The following is a 21,423-nucleotide window of genomic DNA, read 5'->3' as shown; positions in this document are numbered from 1 at the left end:
GAGAAGATTTCTCAATTTACTCTTGATAAGATTCATGCTTGAAAATGATTGTTCGCATAAATATGTAGATTCGAACACAGAAAGAACAGCAAACGCTAGTTTTAGTTGATTATATGAGTCAGGAATACTATTCCAGGTGTTAAAAATCAACATATCTTCCTTCTCTAGGTCTTTCAAAGCAGACCACTTGTGCTGTGTTTCTCCAATCTTTCTAAATTAGCACAAAGACTTTCAAATTTCGAGCTCCACAGTTCTTTGTTTTTTAAAAGCAGAAATTGCATTTCAAAGTTGTCAAAGTCAATATTAAAGGGAGAAAAATTTAATTCCATTACAGTGGCATCCAGAGGTTTTTTTTTAACAAAGGCCAATGTCATTTTGCTGTTTCTGAAATCCTGAAACCTCTTGATAAAAGCTTCCCTCATATTTAAAAGTGCTGTTTTAAAATAGGTAATGTCAATATCAGAATTATTTTCTTGGCGATGTTTCAACAGGCTTGGAAAGTGAATCAAAGTTTCTCCTTCAAAATCTTGAGCAAAAACAGATAATTTGTTTTCAAATGAAATAACTTCTCCTAACATTGAAAAAATTGTGTTTCCTTTCCCCAGCAGTTTATGATTAAGCTGATTTAGATGTGAAGTAACATCCACCATGAAATACAGTTTTTGAATCCACTGATCGTTTGTTAATTCTGGATAGTGAACACCCTTCTCAAGGAAAAATGCTTTGATTTCAGATAATAAAAAAGCAAAACAGGATGACACACCGTTATGGCATCTTATGTGTGTGTAAATAGTATTATAAAATTAGTGGGGCTCATCATAGATATTTTAAGCAGGGTTCACTCAAATAGTCCTCACTGGTACTGTTATATATTGACCTCAGAACCTGGCCACTAACTTATTTTGCTGGCTCCTAGATTAAAAAAAATACATGAAGCTCTGGCTCACAGGGCCCCAATATAAATATTGTCCCACAGGGGAGATGATGGGGCGGGGTCCAGGCTGGACAGTGACTCACCAGGCACCATGATGCAGCCACTGACCCACACACAGTTCTCTCCTGTTGCTCCTCAGTCTGTAGTATAGAGAGGATGCTGCCTCAACCTTCGGTGCAGGACAGAAAGTCATGCCCCCCCCCACACACACCACATGACCTGACAACCTGTGTGGAGCCGGCCACACTGGGGCTGCACACAGAGCAGGCACTGACAGAGGCTAGGAGCAAAGTCCTGACTCCTGGAGCAGCCGCCCAGCACAAAGAAGAGCCAAATTAAAAGTGTAAAGAGCCACATGTGGCTCGAGAGCTGCAGGTTGCAGACCACTGAGCTATACCAATCCTAGGGATATAACCTAGGGACACAAAAACACAATACGAAAATGTCTTCCTCACACCTATATTTATTGTAGCACTATTTATAATAGCCAGAACCTGGAGACATCCCAGATGCCCAACAGATATGTGGTACATATACACAATTGGAATACTATGCAGCCATCAGGAAAAATGAAGTCATGAAATTTTCCTATACATGGATGGACATGGAAACTATTATGCTGAGTGAAATAATTCAGAGGAAAAGAGATAGACAGAATAACCTCACTTATCTGTGAGGCAATAAAAGCCATTATTTTAAGAATACCCAGAGACACAAACACAATATGAAGCTTGCCACAAAGAGTGGTGAGCTCAGTTAGAAAAATAACTCCACTAACAACTATCATGACAATGGTAGTGAGTGAAATAGAATGCCTGTCTGGAACACAGGCAGGGGGTGGGGGAAGAGTAACATGGGGCACTGATGGCAGAAAGTTTTTACTGGTGAAGGGGGTGTTCGTTTTTATGACTGAAACCCAACTGAAAACATGTTTGTAATCATGGTGCTTAAATAAAGATATTATTTAAAAAATAAAATAAAGTTGAACTCAAGTCATAGAGTACATGCCTATCATAGTCAGGCACCACCAGGGCTAGCAAAAATAAAAGGAGGGGGGGAAGTATCTTAAATCTAAGATTTCTAAGCAATTAGGTAATAGATTTTTAAAGTGGAAAAGTTTTATTACAGAATGAAAAGAATACACAAAACTTCAAACTTGGGGTATTTACTTTGGCTCATGCTCACTGAAACAAAAAGTTGGCTGCTGTAGAATCCGAGTATGGTATATTTTTTTTACCTAGAGACAGCACCTCATATTTATAGCCAACATTTTAATACTGTAGCAACCAAGTTGAATAGAAAAGAGAAGGAAAGCAACAAAGCTCACTAGATTACTATAATCAAAAGGAAGCTCAACAGATTATTCGAGGGTATTTTGGAGATTACAAATCACATCTTTGCTGAGGGTCATTATTATGCTCCTTAGTCCTTAGTCACTACTTATTCTTTCTTCAATAGAAAGGAGGCTTGGGTTGCCTCTGTGGAAACTGAGGCTAGAGTTTTTCTTTGTAAAGATTCATTTGCAATCACAAAGCTTACCTCCAAAGTACACTCAGAAAAATAAAATTTGGGCATAGAACCTTGTATGGCTTCACACTGAACTCATGAATAAGCAGAATTAGCTTTCCCCTTTCTTGAGATACTACATTCTTGGACTATCTTTTTTTTGTTTTTTTGTTTTTGTTCTGTTTTGTTTTTGAGTCACATCCAAAATACATAGTTCTACTACTGGTCTTTCTTGAGGTTAGTAGTAGTATATGCTTAAAGTCATCCTGCTTAGCTAAGGTCAGCTATCTAAGGATGGGATTTATTCTTGGAGATCCAGTCTGCTACCTGAACTTCTTTCACCAGTCATTTAGAAAAGGCTTTTTAATGAGCAAGGTCGTAATGCAAAGCAAGTCTACTTATTGACTAATTTTCACTAATGAGCAAGCAGGATAAATTTAGGGGCTAGATGGAAAGTAACATGCTTAGCTCATGTGAACCAGAGCACAGAGCAAAGAGTAGCCAAGATTACTGTAAGGACATGACTTAAATACCTACCCCATGTCTCCACCAAAGGACAATCTCACAATCAGTGTAGGGGAGGTCTAAGGTAAGTTTAAAAGATCTTAAGGGACAGTAGAAGAGAGGAGAGAGCTAGTTCTTACATATGTCATGAACTCAGTTGTGGAGTCAGTTTAGGTTCTATCCATAAGACCCTGGCAAGGGCAGAAGTTAGGTAAAAGAGTTATAGTTGTATAAGGTAAGGGCACAGAGGAAGGTATGATTTCCTGGGGGACATTACTATAACAACATAATACATCACTGTAAAATGGCAGTTGTGCAGGAATGAATGCTTGGTCAACCTCTCCCAAATCACTGTTAATTCATAAAACTCTATAGTGGTATAGTGGTATTAGTAGATTGAACCTTTGGAAGGTTACTGGGTTGTGAGGGTAGGTGACTCACAAATGACTCTCACAAAAGACTGATAAAAGTCACAGAAAGACCCCTTGCCCTTCTGCTAAGGGACGGCACAGTAAAAACAATCCTAGAAAGTCAGTAAGTGGATCCTCAAAATAATCTGCTAAAACCTTACTTTTGGAAATTATTTCCAGAAATCAGAGAAGAGTCCCAGTAAGCCTGTAAAGCACCTAAAAAAGAGGGTACTTTGTTTCTGTTCTCAGCTTACCAGGCTATTGAACCAGACGCACAGGTTGAGGAGGATTAGTTACATTTACTTAGAGAAATGGAATATCATGAATTACAATATGGAAACAAAACTTAGAATCATCCCATCAGCAATGCTGTTCTGAGTGATCATTCTAAGATTAGTACAATGTGCTAGGTAGATACACATCTCATATACATACACATATACATATAGTACAACTGTTGAATGAAATGCATGAACTTGGGATGAGAAAAACTAAGAAAGTCCTCAGTTTAATGACTTTGTGTTTACATCTGCTCCAGTAAATATAATTTGCTATATTTTATCAGTATTTAAAATCTCTAAAATTTGGCCTACAAATTCTTCATTCACACTGACTCCCACTACTAATCTTTCCTGTTCCCTCATGTTGAAAAAAGACAAGTATCTGCTTGCAACATCATGATTCCTCTCCCTAGAAAAAGGCAAAATGAAACATTTACGCCGTCCTTGCTCTAGTTAGGTAAGGGAGAAAGTAAACTACCATTTATTTTTGAGAAATCAGCAAAGAAAATAATAAAGTACCACTCAAGACACAAAGTTGTTTGGTACAAAGAAAAGAGGCAAGTTTAAAAAGAGGCAACAATGATTACAAAACAAGTTTTTTTTCTGTGATTTTACTTACATTAAAATGTTCATAAAACCTCAGAGATAAAGAAGGCAGGTTGAGGCAAAACAAATGCTCCTGTAATGAGGCCACTAATAAAATAGTCACATAAATAAATCCCTTTGCTTGGTGAAAACTGAAGCAGAAAATTTGAGGGAGAAAAATGGTGAGTTTCATAAGAACTTGAATGAAATTTCTTGATTCTCAGTTACATATAAATATATTAGAAAGTATTAAGATCTAGACCTGACATTTCCAAATTTATCTGGACTACCACCACTTTTCAGAAAATATTACTCAGCATGCCCTCTGGAAACCAACCTTCCTAAAGCAAACACACAGAAAATAAAGACTGACCATTATTAGTTTCCAGCTGTACCCAATCTAAGGCCCATAGACCTGCTGGGTGTTTTTGCAGCCACTGCCTGTTCTGCTTAGCTGCAGGACTCATCCCAGGCCCATAGCATGCATGTGTGGGATCTGCACCGCACTCTCTGACTCTTCTGTCTCTTGACTCCTTCTTTCAGTCTCAGGTAGGGGATCCTCAAACTGCCAAAAGCAGGCCCATTGTTTCCATTAAATACTGGTAAGTTTTTGGTTTAACTTTACTTGTTCTTCATTTTAAATATTTTATTTGTTCCCATTTGGTTTTTTTTTTTTTTTTTTTTTTTTTTACTTCAAAATAAGTTATATGCAATGTGAATAGGAATTTGTTCATAGTGTTTTTTGAACTCTAAGTCTGGCCCTCTAATGGTCTGAGGGCCAGTGAACTGGCCCATAGTTTAAATAGTTTGAGGACTTCTGGTCTGAAACTATATAAAAGCAAAAGAAAAACTCACGAAACAAAATACAAACAAAAAATAGAGCTGTGGCTCAGAGCTGTGTTAATATATTAGCTTCGTTAGCTAGCAAATTAATCTTTAAACTTGTTTTCACTTCTTTTTAATATCTTTATTTAAGCAACATGATTACAATCTGTTTGTAGTTGGATTTTAGTTATAAAAGAGAATACCCCCCCCCTTCACCAGTGGAGCATTCCCACCACCAATGCCCCCCAACTCCCTCCTACCCCACCTCTTTCATGTTTTCACTTTTAAATGAAGTTCATCTTTAGGCAGATTCCTTAGATTGCTGGGAATTGGCAAGTGAAAACAAAAGGGACGTAGAAAATCCAAAAAAAAAAGAAACCCCTGAAAGAAAATGAATAGGAAACAATAAGTGAAATTATTAATATTAATAATAACAATAATCCCAAACAGGCAGCTGCAGTCAAAAATCAAGAATTGGGGCCCGAGAGGCCGGCGAGGTGGCGTTAGAGGTAAAGTGTCTGCCTTGCAAGCGCTAGCCAAGGAAGGACCGCAGCTCGATCCCCAGGCGTCCCATATGGTACCCCAAACCAGGGGCAATTTCTGAGCACTTAGCCAGGAGTAACCCCTGAACATCAAATGGGTGTGGCCCGAACCCCCCCCCAAAAAAAGAATTGGGGCCCGAGAGATAGCACAGTGGTAGGGCATTTGTCCTGCACACAGCTGATCCAGGATCGATGGTGGCTCAAACCCCGGTATCTCATGGTCCCCTGAGCCTGCCAGGAGTGATTTCTGAGCACAACTGGGTGTGACCCAAAAATCAAAAAAAAAAAAAAAAATCAACAATTATACTTCAAAAGTAAGTATACTAGTCTGGAAGTCGGTTTATATGATAAGCATATGCCTAGCATATTGGAGGTCCTGAGTTTAATCCCAGCACTAGATGGAACCCCCCCCCCCCCCGCCCCCACCTCCTGCTTCCAGCCAATACTTCAAGACATGGCTATGATGACCCTGAAATGTCACCATGTGACCCGCAGGCCCCAGCCCCAAACTAACTAGCCTGCACCTTATCATCAAGTAACACAAACTCCAGTCAGTCCAACACTTCTGGGAGCACGCCTTATAAAAAATAAAAATAAGCTTCCAATTTAAGCATCTGTTTTTGTAAACCTACTAGTTTTTAATTCTTAGATGCTTAATCTTCCCTGGTAAATGTGAATTAAAAGGCCCTAAGAACTGCCAGGTGTGCCATCCACAAAAACCTGAAAACTCAAGTTCTTGAGTAACCAATGTTATATGGATTCATCTATGATAACCAAAACTCAAGTGGACTTTATAAATACTGATTCCAGCCTATCTTAAGAAGCAGGAAAGCATGGAAACAGGAACCTCAGCTAGTCATATTATGGTAATCAGAGTGTTCATCAGCGCGCATAATTTTGTCTAGACGCAGTTTCTTAATTTGAAAATGAGGTCAATATAAATATTTCTATCACAGGATTTCCATGAGGAAAATAAATAAGATAATGAAAATCTATTGTAATTAAGATAGTGTAACATTGAGGACAGGGAGAGAAGACTGTGGATAAGTTTCTGGTTTTATAGGTAGCAGACCCAGTAAGAAGCCAACCACCATATATCCTCCCTTAAGCACCACTAGCAAGGAATCTGAGCACAGCCAGGAATAAGCCTTGAATACAAAGGAGAAGATAGTGACCCAGAGGTAGAGGGCAAGCCTTGAATATGGAAGTTTTATTCACAGCACTGTAAAAAATAACCAAAATCAAGTAAAACAAATAATAATAGAAATGAAAACAAAGAAATAAAGTATGTAGAAGGAAAAGGCCAGTGCAATAAATGATGTTTGACAAACAAGAGACTATCACATGCCAAAAAAAAAAAAAAAAATAGGACTCCTATCTCAGATTTACAAAAAGTCAACTGCAAACAGATTAAAAACTTGAAATTTAGCAAAGTTTTGGATTTAAAAATAAAAGCAAGACATAAAAACATAATGGAACAATGGGATTACATCAAGAAAAAAAAAACTAACAGTAAAGGAAATCAACAAAACAAAATCAGCAATAGGAAAAGGTGACCTTCCAGATAGCATACACTTGCAAATAGTTAAGTCTAGGGTCGGAGACTTCATTGTAAGAGGTAAGGCACTCTGGACAGATAACATAGTGCCATCAGGGCTCACTCTTGATATAAAGTCAGGAGAAGCATGCAAGGATATTTCACAGCCCTCCCCCCCATTTTTTAGTTGTGTAACTGGGGCTAAAATAAACTAACCAGAGCATGAGAAGTACAATGAAGAATGAGATTAAGAAATGGACTGAAGGGAAAAGCAACTCTTTATCTTACAGGAGGTGAGGCCTTGCATGCAGCATTCCAGACTTGATAACAGGTACCTCTGATGGTTCCCCAAGCAGTACCAAAGTGGTTCTGAAGGCAGACACACAAAGAGTCCCTTAGCAACACACCCAAGTGTGCCTTCCTCATCCCCTATAAATCTTAACAATCACTGATATGGGCAGTGGACATTCTTCCCGAGAAGTTGTACAAGGTAGGAGATTACAGGGAGGCACACTGGCAATTGAATCCCCAGGCTCCAGTACAACGTAGTTACTCCAGGGCACTAGACACTGCCTGCAAAGTGAAGACTGCCCACAGGTTCTGGAAATGGTCACCAAAGGCACCAAGCACACCTGTTTGGTAAAGCTAACAACAGAAGAGAAGCAAATATTGTTTGGTCGGGGAAAAGGGAATCAAGCATTCTGTCTACTGACTCACATCGTGAGAGCCTTACCCAATGCAATGGGGTGAGGCTAAGTGACCCACCTTCCAGGTGAGACCTCAGCAAACCAATGGGCAGAAACAAGAATTACAGAGTAAAAGCTGCCTTGATGAAAGCATTCTTGGGATGTCAAGGAGTAGCAGAGAGTATTAGCAGTTGTTATATGCCATGTTCAAGGTTGGGGAAGGGGTGGGGGACTAGACAGAGAACACAGCAGGGAGGGCAACCTGCCTTGCACGTGGCAAACCTGGATTCAATCCCTGGCACCACATAGGGTCCCCCAAGCTCTTCCAGGAGTGATCCCTGAGCACAGCTACAGGAGTAAACCATGGCATCATCAGTTGTCTGCCCCGCCGGCATTAAAACCCCAAGATTCCAGTTATTCTTTTAAGTGCAGCTCATGAAAATCGGCCTATTTTTTCTACTGAGCCAGGGAAGGGAAGGAGGGAGGGAGAAAGTGGAGGAAGAGAAGAGGAGAGAGAGGGAGAGGATGGGGGAGAAAGGGGGGGGAGGGGGAGAGAGGGAGAGGGAGAGAGATGAGAGATGAGAGAGAGAGAGAGAGAGAGATGAGAGAGAGAGAGATGAGAGAGAGAGAGAGAGAGAGAGAGAGAGAGAGAGAGAGAGAGAGAGAGAGAGAGAGAGAGAGAGAGAGAGAGAGAGAGAGAGAGAGATGTCACTGGGAGGTGTCATGGGAAATGGAAGCAGCCCCAGCAAAGACGTGCCCAGGCAGGACTAGCTAGCTACCTACTCCACAGGGATGCTGACTGTGATCCCCTATACCAGTGTTTCTCAAATAGTGGGGCCGCCCCCAGTGGGTGGCATGAGGCCCCTTAAAGAGGGGCGCGTATGACCTCGGCAAACACTGTCATAACAAGCTAAGCTCCGTGTTTATGTCTCTGGAGCTGAGAGTCGCTGAGTCCTGTTTTAAACCCCGCTTCGCAAAGCTATGCATTGCAAAACGTGCTCATTGTAGCCATTAATCCAGACACCACCTCTGATTAAAAAATCAGCTCAAATTATTTTATATATTTTTGATTTGTAGATTATATTTCTTTTAAATAAAGATACTATTTACAGTCGCTCTGGGGGTGCAAAAAATGTTTTCTTCTTCCTAGGGGGGGCATGACAAAAAAATAATTGAGAAGCACTGCCCTATACTCACCTCTACTCCCCCACCCCCAAAATTTAAAAAATCATTTTTCTTCTTCCAGATCACATCCCAGCCCTGGAGATGATTGCAAAATAAAATAAAAAATTTAAATAGTGCAATAGTGTCTGCAGACGCGGGGAGCTTCTCGCTTCCCAACACCTGGCCCGGGCTCTGCACCCCCTCCTCACCTGCACGCTTGCTTAGGATTTGAAACCCAGCAACAGCGGTCCCGAGAGCCAAGCGGCCGAGCTCACACGCATGATACTCCCACCTCCCCCGGCTCGCGCCCGGTGCGTCTCAGCCCCACCGAGCCGGGGTCCGGTCGCCGGCGCGGCCGCACAGCACGCCGGGAAAGGCCGCATTCCGAGACTGCGGTTCCCACGCCAGGCAGAAGTGCATTCTGGGATTTGTAGTCCTCCATCTGGCTCTTACACTGCCAGCGACCCCGGCAGCAGGCTGAGGGAATCGAAACGTAAAGCAGCACCTCCTGTCGTAAATTGTAGGCTGGCTGCTGCGCCACCCTGCATCCGGGATTCTGGCGGGGCGGGGAAATGGCGTCGCCTAGCAGCAGCCGTCGCCGTAGCTTGCTGGTCTGATGTGACTAGTTGTAGGGATCCTGTTGTCTCTCTGACCCCGGGGGGGACCCAATCGACTCGGTGGGTGCAGTAAGAGAAAGAAGAGGTCACCGTTAATTGCCAGACGCGGTCCCGCGGGCGGTTCATGCGGAGTTTTTCCTGGACGTGAATTATGTGTCCTGAAGCCTCCAGGCCTTAAGCTGCAGCCGCTCCTTCCAGCTCCCTCCCCGGTGCTCCGACCCATCTGTCTTTTCTGTTCTGCGTGCTCTAACTGCACTTATCTAAATTGCTTCTTGCATCCCCTAGTTTCCTGAGTCTATTAACCCCTTTGCTAGCAGCCTTCCAGGCATATTTCCCACCCATCCCCAGCCTGCCCCCCCCCCCATGATGTGTCAAGTGTCGGTGGTAAGGGGTGGTGGTGGAGGGAGTCGGTCCAGATCGCACCCCCTTGAGTGATCTGGGCTATATGTCCCAAGTCACTTATCAGCCCTGGCAGTCAATACCTGCTGGTTTTTGTTTTGACCCAAGGATATTTTTGCCTGCTCTTCTGTTGATAAGACTATTGAACTCCTTGCTAATAATATCTTAGAGATCTGTAGTGGTTTAGCCTTTCAAACACTCTACAGTCATGTAAACACATCATGCCACTGTTTATTTTTTTTTAAATGCTAATGTCCCACCCCATTTTGTTCACAGAAAGTCAAGCCCAGTGAGAGAAAGTCAAGATGTCACCTAATATAAATTGGAAAGAAATCATGAAAGTCGATCCGGATGACTTGCCTAGACAAGAAGAATTGGCAGATAATTTACTGGTTTCTTTATCCAAAGTGCGTAATGAGTAAATATGCGTACACATAAGTGTTGTCACTCAGATCATGGAAGAGGGGACTAGTTATCCTAGCAGCCCCGGGGGCAAAAGAGGTGGATGCTGGGAACTGGGGTGGAGGGAGGACAACACTGCTGATGAGAATACCCCTGATTCAATGCCACTATGTACCTCAAATATTACTCAAATATAATTCACGTTGGTCACAATAAAATTATTTTTAAAAAAATAGAGTACTTAGATGTTAATGAGATGTTACCAAACTTTTAAAAAGTTGCATTTCTGTTTAGGTGGAAGCAAATGAGCTAACGAATGAAAGTCAAGAAAATGTGATTCACCTTTTTCGAGTGACTCAGTCGCTAATGAAGGTTGGTGTTCAGTAGATTTTAATAATAGCGTTTGAGTATATGTGAGAAGTTCAAAATTATGTTCTTAATGCCTGTGCAAGTACTTTGGAATTCTAAATCACTACTCGAAAGTCAGAACTCTCAAATGTGGATTAACAGTTTTAGTGTGTAAAAGCATTGTCAGTTTTTGTTGAATGTCCCAGATAAAAAGGAGATTCTTTTTTGGGGGGGGGGGGGTTTGGGCCACACCCGGCGATGCTCAGGGGTTCCTCCTGGCTGTCTGCTCAGAAAATAGCTCCTGGCAGGCACGGGGGACCATATGGGACACCGGGATTCGAACCAATCACCTTTGGTCCTGGATCGGCTGCTTGCAAGGCAAACGCTGCTGTGCTATCTCTCCGGGCCCAAAAAGGAGATTTTATGTTAATTTTAAAGGTAATTCTAGAGTTATTTGAAAACAGCAGATTATTATAAAGATTTATTATGAGGAACAGAGATTGAGGTGTGAGAAAACCTAACAGGGCAAAAGGCTGAATTGTAATTTTAGGTAAGTAGAAGGTCATGGTAAAATAATAAAGCCACGCTAGAATGGTGATTGCCATAAATAAAAACTGGAAATACAAAATGTGTCTATTATTTACATTTGAGAGATCAATGCAGAGAATTTATTCAGGCTGAAGATGAAACAGATATTGAGCCACTTGAAATAGATTGTCAAGGATTTTAAGTTGTATATTAAATAAATTGTTCATGCTATCAGCAGTTAGAGGAGTCTAAAGATTTGGAGGTTGAGGGGAAACCATACTGTGGTGCTTTGAAACCACTTCTGGCTCTGCTCAGGGATAATATATGGTACCAGGGTTTAAAATTGGGGTCACTTACATGCAAGATGGTTGCCATATCCACTATACTCTTTCTCATACACAGTTTTGAGCCACAGTTGATTACCAGAATAAGCTATAGGGACCAGAGTTAGAATACAGCAGATAGAGAATACTTGCCTTACACTTGTCCAACCTAGAATTGAATTTTTGGCATCCATAAAGCCTCCAGGTTCCACCAAGAGTGATCCTAGAGCACAGCCAGTAGGAAGCCCTGAACATTGCCAGATGTGGCGCCAAACCAACCCCACCTCTCAGAGGGTAAAAAACATCAAAATGCATTAGGAATGCTAGTTAAAGTATGTTTACAGGACAAATTTGAAGCTATTTAGGAATACTGTGAAGGAGTTTGGCATAAAGCATGTGTTAGAGTAAAGACAGGTATAGGAACATAGTGGGAAGCATTAGAGCATCAGAAGCATTAAAGTTGCAATACTGATGGATATTTAAGATAGAAAGAACAGAATAGAGGAATCAGGTATGAAATCTCTATATATTAGAAATTGCAAGGAATAAGGAGATTTAAAAAAAAATCTATGTTGGGGCTGGCGAGGTGGCGCTAGAGGTAAGGTGTCTGCCTTGCAAGCGCTAGCCAAGGAAAAGACCATGGTTTGATCCCCCGGCGTCCCATATGGTCCCCCCAAGCCAGGGGCAATTTCTGAGCGCTTAGCCAGGAGTAACCCCTGAGCATCAAATGGGTGTGGCCCGAAAAACCAAAAAAAAAAAAAATCCACGTTTTTTTAGTGTGTGTGTGTGTGTGTGTGTGTGTGTGTGTGTGTGTGTGTGTGTGCTTATAATCTAGTGTAAAGGTATCTTAGTATTTTTTCTTTTTAAAATTTAGATGAAAGCTCAAGAAGTAGAGCTGGCTTTGGAAGAAGTTGAAAAAGCTGGTGAAGAACAAGCAAAATTTGGTAACTGCCAAAAATGTTTATTAAAGTATTAAGTAGTGGATTTGATATATTAATGAAATAGAGAATTTTAATTTAGTCTACGTATTACGTATATCACTTTTTTCTAAAAATCTTATATCTTGGGTCAAGTATAAAATAATATTTTTCTCATCATAATGAGGGAATCTTTTAAAATAATTTATTGAGATTTATTTAACAACTTATTTAATGAAAGTCTGATTGTTAAAACATTTATTTTCTCTAATAGAAAACCAGTTAAAAACTAAAGTAATGAAATTGGAAAATGAACTAGAGGTATGTGCTTTTGTTTCTGCTAAATTATAGATACATCAGTTTTATGCTTTTGAATTATTTTATAGGTTTTTCATATTAGATAAAATATTGGATAAAAATAGTAAGAATATTGTGTTTAGAATTATTTATTTAAGCATCATGGTTACAAACATGTTCGTAATTGGATTTCAGTCAGAAGATGCTCATCCCCCTTCATCAGTGCAACTTTCCCGCCAGCAGTGTCCCCTCATTTCTCAGCATTTTATGAGAAATCAACTTGATTAGCTAATTCTGGACCAAATAAAAGCAATAAAAGCTTGATGGATGGGGCCGGGTGGTGGCGCTAGAGGTAAGGTGCCTGCCTTGCCTGCGCTAGCCTTGGATGGACTGCGGTTCGATTCCCCGGCGTCCCATATGGTCCCCCAAGCCAGGAGCGACTTCTGAGCGCATAGCCAGGAGTAACCCCTGAGCGTCACAGGGTGTGGCCCAAAAACCAAAAAAAAAAAAAAAAAAAAAAAAAAAAAAAGCTTGATGGATGGGGTGCACAGATAATTACTAGTAATTGAGGCATGTGGGATTTGAGGACTAGAGATAGTCTTCAGCCATAGTATTATGTCAAAAGACATATTTTCTGAGACAGGAACTCAAAGATGAATATTTCATAGTGGAAATTGGAATACTTTGCGGATCCTGAGAATATGAGAAAGAATGTGCAAATTCTTGAACATTTAAAAGGAGAGAGTTGCTGTTTTCTCTGTAATAGGATGGGAAGACAAATGAAACTTGTTGGTTTATATTTTTATTGCCTGTAAGTTGAGAGTAAAACTTTTTGCTTCTTACATAGCTGTAAAAATAATAGAGAGAAATGTGTAGTAATTTTCCAGAAGTGAAATGAAATAGAAATATGCTAGAGAAAATATTCCCCATGAGGAAATCTAGTATCAGACTATTTAAGTTCAATCCTCATTCTTCAATAAGTCTGCAATTGAATTAGTTTACTTTTTAAAATTTCCAACTGTGCATCACTCAAACAAGTGGAAATGGTGATAAACAGATGTTACTATATTAAGCTGGGAAGCTTCTGCACCTCAGGGGAAATAGTGACAAGGATACAAAGGCCACTCACAGAATGGAAGAAACTCTTCACCCAATACCTATCAGATAAGGGGCTAATATTTAAGATATACAAGTACTGACAGAACTTAACAGGAAAAATACATCTAACCTCATTGAAAAATGGGGAGAATCCTCAAAGAAGAAATACAAATGGCCAAAAGACACATGAAAAAATGCTTCACATCACTATTCACCAGGGAGATTCAAATCAAAATAACAATGAGGTACCATCTCATGCCACAGAGACTGGCACACATCACAAAGAATAAGAACAATCAGTTCTGGTGGGGATGTGGGAGAAAGGAACTCTCATTCACTTTTGGTGGGAATGCCATCTTGTTCAGCCTTTATGGAAAACAATATAGAGATTCTAGGGGCCAGAAAGATAGCATAGTAGTTAGGTGTTTGCCTTGCATGCAACCGACATGGGCAAGACCTGGTTTGATTCCCAGCATTCCATGTGATCCCCAGCCTGCAGGGGAGATTTCTGAGTGCAGAGCCAGGAGTAACCCCTTAGCACCTCTGGGTGTGGCCCTCCAAACCAATCAATCAATCAATCAATAAAAAAGAGTGAAACATAAAAAAAAAAGTCAAGGGGCCGGAGTGGTGGTGCAAGTGGTAGGGTGTTTGCCTTGCACATGCTAACCTAGGATGGACCATGGTTCGATTCCCCTACGTCCCAGATGGTCTCCCAATGCAGGAGCCATTTCTGAATACATAACCAGGAGTAACCACTGAGTGTCACTGGGCCCAAAAATACAACAAAACAACAACAACAAGAAAAAAAACCACTTCAAAAAAACTGCAAATTGAGCTCCCATATGATCCAGCTATTCCACTCCTAGGGATATAGCATAGGAACAAAAACGTAACACAAAACTACCATATGCACACCTATATTCATTGCAGCACTATTTACAATAGCCAGAATCTGGAAGTAACCCAGATGCCCAACAACAGATGAGTGGCCAAAGATACTATGGTACATATACACAGTCGAATACTATGCAGCCATCAGAAGAAATGAGGTCATGAAATTTTTCTATACATAGATGGACATGGGATCTATTATGCTGAGTGAAATAAGTCAGGAGAGAGATAGACACAGAATAGTCTCTCTATGGGTTTTAAGAAAAGTAAATAACATTCTTGTAATAATACCCAGAGATGGGCCAAGAGTGGTAGCACAAGTGATAGGGCATCTGCCTTGCATGCGCTAGCGTAGGACTGTGGTTCAATCCCTGGCATCCCATATGGTTCCCGTAACTTGAGAGTCCTGGGTGTGGCCCAAAACCCAATATATATATATAGATAGATAGATAGATAGATAGATAGATAGATAGATAGATAGATAGATATATCTCCAGAGACAGTAGAGATGAGGACTGGAAGGTCTGGCCCATGATATGAAGCTTGCCATAAAGAGTGGTGAGTTCAGTTGGAGAAATGACTATACTGACAACTACCATGACAATAGTAGTGAATGAGGGACCATATGGGACACCGGGATTCGAACCAACCACCTTTGGTCCTGGATCGGCTGCTTGCAAGGCAAACGCCGCTGTGCTATCTCTCTGGGCCCAGAATGCCTATCTTGAGTGCAGGCAAGGGGTTGGGGAGGAGAGAGATGGAGGGCATCGGTGATGGGAATGTTGCACCAGTGAAGGGGGTGTTCTCTTATATATATATTTTTTTATTTATATTTTATTTTATATATATATAAAAAACTGAAGGTTCTAAAGAAATGTATAAAAAAATAAAAGAGCTTTGACTATAAAAATAAAATTTCCAACTGTTAGTTTCTAGGACAATGACAGTTAATTGCCAATGAATATTTATTACTGAATTTTAAAGTTTTAGGGATTCTTTTTTAAGTTTTAGCTAGGCAGCTGCTATAGAGAGTAGGTCAGTGTCATTGGAAGCAGTTAGTGAGAAAACACTTATAAGCATTGATAATTATGAAATCTCATCTGAGAAGGCAAGAATGTGAAGATCAGGTGATGGAAGGAGAAGATGCAAAAGATGAGAGATGATCTTTGAGGCCCAACGGTAGCTAGAGACAATCTTAGTGTGAACATGGGAATTAAAAGCTATAGAAACACCAAGAAGCAAATAAAATAATGAAAAATCATGAAAGTCATAAGGACACAGAATATGCTTAGGTAGCTGTTGAAAGATGGCACCCATGATGGTGACAAAATTTCTCAATGAATTTTGAAATATGAAGGGGTTGGAAAATTAGATGTCACATGAGAGTTTAAGTTGCTGTGCTTCTAGAACAGGGGTGGTGAACACACGGCTCCCGGCCAAAATGAATGTGGCTCTTTGCCTCTTAACATTTTTTTGTATACTGTGGCTCTATGCCAAGTTTGGATTTTGTTCTGCTGCTTCTGTGGAGGGACCTCTGAGGAGAGATCTCCGAGCGTGTAGTCCCGCCCCCAGGCTGCATCATCCCATCTCCCATCCCTTGGAAACAACTGCTTGGGCCAGTGAGCGGGGGACCTGTGTGGCACATGTTGGGTCACATCTGGCCATTAGTTCTTAGTGTGGAAGACGCAGCACACCCTCACCATCACTCAGGATTTTGACCCTCACTCAAAATGGCAAAATGAAATCTGTGTTTAATAGATTATTGTTAAAATTATATGCTTTTGTGTGAATGTTTGTCTGTTTTGGCAGGTCACTGCATGGTGTGGCTCTCTGACTATCACAGTTTAAAATTTTGGGTCTTTGTGTCGAACTTGTTCGCCGCCCCTGTTCTAGAAATAGTTGTTTTAAAATTGCAGTTTGGGCTAAATCAAAACCTAAATACTAAGTTTTAACATGTGAACTAGTGATATATATCCCAAATGAGAGAGTTCCAAATGAGTCAGTATATGATAAGGTCCAAATTGTAGTGATGGCAAGGATTTGAATAGGAGGGTTTATTAAAAAAATAGAGACTAAAATGATAAAATACTCATTTATCTTGGAGGAGGATTTCTGAGAACACAGTTTAAAACTTGTTGAAGGAGGTAAAGAAAAAAATAGTTAAAGTAGAAGAGTAATGGAATCATACGGTGAATAGATGAAAGTCTCTTTACTAGTGAATAATAACTAATTAATATTCAAGTAAATTTAAGAAGTAGGAGTGTGGGTTCTTAAGCTAGCATGATTAGAAAATATTGGTCCTACTATACCATATAAATTGAAAATAACTATGGTTATTTGTTTTTTTATTAATTTCAATATTCAAATCTGATAGTATTGTTTAATATTTTTGACTTATTAAGATGGCACAGCATTCTGTAGGTGGGCGTGACACTCGGTTTTTACGTGAAGAAATTCGCCAACTTGAAAAGCAATTGGAACAAAAAGATAGAGAATTAGAAGACATGGAAAAGGAGTTGGAGAAAGAAAAGAAAGTTAATGAACAAGTAAGGCACATTGTTTTTTTTTTTGATGAATTTTAAATTATCTAAATAGGGAAGTTTAATCTAAATTGAGTATCTGATTGTGGTTTTATAAGTATTGGTAATATTAATGTTTGCTTATTGCTTGTGAAAAATTATTCACAGTTATTTATAGTTCTATGGACTTTGAAATGTAGTTCGTCAGTTATTTCTCAGATTATGACTTGGAAATTATTTTTTTCTTAGGAAATTAGCATTACCTATATAATATCAATATGGTTTAAAATACTGATATAAAGGTCTCATAAATATTTTCTTGTCATAGCTATTTTGGGGAAAATAATATTTTCTTATATTTGCAGTAGACTAGGAAAGTAATTGCTAAAATATATATTAAAAATAACATAATTTCTTATTTACAAGTATATGTTATTTAATAAGTGAATATATGCTTCAAATCATACATTTTTATACAAACATTTTGTTATTAAACTTTTCCTTGTTACTTAAATAATTGATGCTATGTTAAATTTAACATAAGCAGTTTGACATTTTTTTTCAAAAATAATGTATCTTCTGTCAGAAAATAAAACATTTTCTATTTGCCTCAACTGTCAGTAAACAGTATAAAATGTGGTGCTTCAATGTGGTAACTTTCCTGTCAGATGCCTAGGAACTTTTTCTACCTTTGTGTCCTGTCATTCACATTAGTCTGATAGTTTAATTTTTGGAAAAGAGTGATAAATTTTACTATGGACAAAGCTTATGAGATAATGTTGTTATGTAGATATTTATTTTTGGTTTTGATGGGCCACACCTGATAGTGCTCAGGAATTACTCATGGCAATACTTGGGGATCTTCTGAGGTGCCAGGGATTGAATCCGGGCTGGTCACGTGCAAGACAAGAGGTCTACTTGCTGGATTATTGCTCCAGCCCCAGTAATACTGCTTTTTAATGAGAATTTACTTTAAATGTTTTTGTACGATAAAACATCTATGTTTTGTGTATTTTATTATGTAATTTAGAAGAGTCTTATAAAAGTTAGTCTCTCTTATAATTAGGCTATAAAGTATAATTTGATCAGAGGTCAAGGTTTGAAATCAGTTATTATCCATTATCTGCTATTTGTTTTGGTGACTTAGTAAAAACACAGAAGGCCTTTGTATTTCTTAAGGGTCCAACCTCTGATATAAGACAGTAGTATGGTTTCGAGGAATGTCTGTATTGTTGGTTTTGGGGGGAGGGGTCATAGTTCATAACTGATAGTTTCTCATCATTTATGCCACATGCCCTTAGCTAATTTGTTACCTTTTTATTTCTTAGACTTTTATCTTATTGATAGGCACATAGAAAACTTGAATATATGACCCATATGCCTTTCCATCTGTTAGGTTTTTTGATTAATATGATTTGCTTTGTCAATTTCTTCCTGGAAATGAATCATTCTAATTTATTGAATATAATATATGCCAGAGATTGTGCTAGGTATGAGGGATCTAGTAGGAAAAGGTTTTGATTTTCAGGAAATTCATTGTCAATAATATAAAATAGGAATAATATGATAGTTCAGATATGTAAGAACATAAGAACATAAGAATACTCTAGAATATAACAGGGAGGGAATACATAAAACAATCTTGAGATTCAGGAAGTGATCAGTAAATTAAGATCTAAAGTAGAAGTTAAGCCAGCAGAGGACCTGAGATTTGTGTCACAGTTAAGGACAGATCTCTGTCATACTAATCTATTAAGAGGTAAGAGTTTGCAGAATTCAAGGAACTACACTATGTATTTGACTGATCTATGTATAAAATATATAGTACAGAATCCTTACCATATGGTAGTATATTCTTACAAGCTTTCATTTATGATTCATTTTTGAAACTTACCATATGAGATAGTTGTTATTTAGACCCATATTGTTGATATTGTACTTCTTTTATTGTCAGCATATTTATATACACATAAACATAGTTTTCTATCTTCTCTCTTTTTTTTGGGGGGGGGGGTTGGGCTATATTCCGCAACGCTCAGGGGTTACTCCTGGCTTTGCACTCAGAAATCGCTCCTGGCTTGGGAGACCATATATGCTAAGGATTGAACCAAAGTCTGTCCTGGATCGGCCACGTGCAAGGCAGATGCCTTACCACTGTGCTCTTGCTCCTGCCCCAGTTCTCTCTCTTCTTGATGAGCCTTTGGAGAGTTAATGGCAGACATCATGGTGTTTCTCATTTAAATATTTTAACACATCTCTGGAAGAATGACATACTCTATCTAAACCATAACCACTCTCTAATTATCATGTTTAGGAAATTTAATACTGATTCAGTAGTATTATTTAATGTCTAATTAGATGAGCAGATTAGATTTCTTATTTTGGCCCAATAATGATATCCTTCTAGTATCCTAATCTAGTAGCTCAGGTTCCACAAGGATCACATACTATATTTAGTTTTTGTTTGTTTTATTTGGTTTGAGGCTACACCCAGCGATAGGATTCACTCCTGGTTCTGCACTGAGGAATTATTCCTGGCAGTGCTCAGGGAACTATATTATAGATGCTGAGGACTGAACATAGGTTAGCCCTGTGCAGTGCTGCCCACTGTACTATTGCTCCAACCCATATATTTAGTTTTTCATTATAGTCTTTTAATTTAGTGGCAGTCCCCTAGAGTTATTTTTCTTCTCTCAAATAAGCTGGAAAAGCCAAAAAGTGAAAAATCGTTATAAAAGAAATGATGCTGTTTGAACAATAGATGAAAACATTCATAATGGTTTCAGTAAATTTCTTTTTGGGTGGATACAAGGAAAAACTTAAAATGGGCAGAAAAATATTACATATTTTCAAATATTTCATATTTCATGCATTAGTCATTATGCTAGTTTTTAATTCTTTGTCAGTATATAATATGAAAAAAACAAGATATATTAAAGGAGTTTCACACTTGACTAGAAATTGTTGGTTCTGGGTTATGAATCTAGGTCACATTTACTTTAGGCTTCTTATTTTAGGGGGAGAGGAAGTAGAATTTAGTTAGTTTTGATGACAGTGTGGTTTATATTTAGGGATTACTTCTGGTTGTGTTTAGGCACCATATTTGATGCCCGTATAAAGCCTGAATTGGCCACATTCAGGGCAAGCACCTTTCTGCTAGACTACTGTCCCAGACTATTTCTTTTTAACCATTATCTTGTATTTTCTGATATTTCTAAGTAATTTAACTCTTACTGGGATCAAAGAATAAGCTCGTCCTGAGATAGAGGACCAGAAATATGGTCAAGATCTTGCTGTGTCATTAGATTTTCTGCGAGTGGGAGAAAGAATCAGTGTGTTGCTTTTTATTTCTCTATTCTTTAGCTATTTTGTTGTTTTTAAATCTTTTAAACTCGAGGCTGGAATTGTAGCACAGTTGCAGGTTGTTTGCCTAGTATGCGGCCGACCGGGGATGGACCAAGGTTCTATTCTGGCATCCCAGATGGTACCCCAGGCCTGCCAGGAGCACTCTCTGAGTGCAAAGCCAGGAGTAACTCCAGAGCACTGCGGGTGTGGCCCCCAAACTGAAAATAAATAGTTTAAATTCCACTTCTTTTTATTGTTTGTTTTGTTTTGCTTTGTTTTTTTTTGGTCACACCCAGCAGCACTCAGGGGCTACTCCTGGCTCTATGCTCAGAAATCACCCCTGGCAGGCTCGGGGGACCATATGGGATGCCGGGATTCAAACTACCATTCTTCTGCATGCAAGGCAAATGCCCTACTGCTGTGCTATCTCTCTGGCCCCCTAAACTCTACTTCTTTTACCCTTCCTAAAACATACTAGTTTTCACTATTATTGAAAAGTGAAACTTACTATTTATGTCTTGGGTTGATAAGAATGTTTAGCATTTAGAAGTTAAACATTTTCTAGGTTATTAGAGATAACTTAAAATTTAAATTAATGTTAATAACCTATCTATATTGTATTACTACTGAATTTCACTTTTTTTAATTTTAGTTGGCTCTTCGAAATGAGGAGGCAGAAAATGAAAACAGCAAATTAAGAAGAGAGGTTGGTAAAACAATTAGAGATTTTGATGGTTCAATAAAGATCTTTAAGTTCTTTTTTTT

The 21,423-nt window shown here is 39.1% G+C and overlaps 2 protein-coding genes across 2 annotated transcripts in view; one reads left to right on the top strand and one right to left on the bottom strand.

The window, feature by feature from the left end:
• Positions 1-9,436, bottom strand: part of TMTC3 (transmembrane O-mannosyltransferase targeting cadherins 3) — a 46,840-nt gene extending 37,404 nt beyond the window's left edge. The window contains exon 1 of the mRNA XM_049783111.1: positions 9,184-9,436. The gene's annotated coding sequence lies outside the window, so the exon portion shown is untranslated. The remainder of the gene's footprint in view (positions 1-9,183) is intronic.
• Positions 9,437-9,729: 293 nt separating this feature from the next.
• The window catches only part of CEP290 (centrosomal protein 290), a 99,797-nt gene continuing 88,103 nt past the window's right edge, over positions 9,730-21,423 (top strand). The window contains exons 1-7 of the mRNA XM_049783141.1: positions 9,730-9,800; positions 10,267-10,397; positions 10,687-10,764; positions 12,466-12,535; positions 12,783-12,829; positions 17,197-17,340; positions 21,311-21,364. Coding sequence (XP_049639098.1) covers positions 10,296-10,397; positions 10,687-10,764; positions 12,466-12,535; positions 12,783-12,829; positions 17,197-17,340; positions 21,311-21,364 — 495 coding nt within the window. The 5' untranslated portion in view covers positions 9,730-9,800; positions 10,267-10,295. The remainder of the gene's footprint in view (positions 9,801-10,266; positions 10,398-10,686; positions 10,765-12,465; positions 12,536-12,782; positions 12,830-17,196; positions 17,341-21,310; positions 21,365-21,423) is intronic.

This window comes from Suncus etruscus, chromosome 11 (assembly GCF_024139225.1).
Source record: "Suncus etruscus isolate mSunEtr1 chromosome 11, mSunEtr1.pri.cur, whole genome shotgun sequence".
Classification (NCBI taxonomy): domain Eukaryota; kingdom Metazoa; phylum Chordata; class Mammalia; order Eulipotyphla; family Soricidae; genus Suncus; species Suncus etruscus.
The sequence above is the reverse complement of the archived record's forward strand: the minus strand, read 5'-3'. Positions and strand labels throughout refer to the sequence as shown.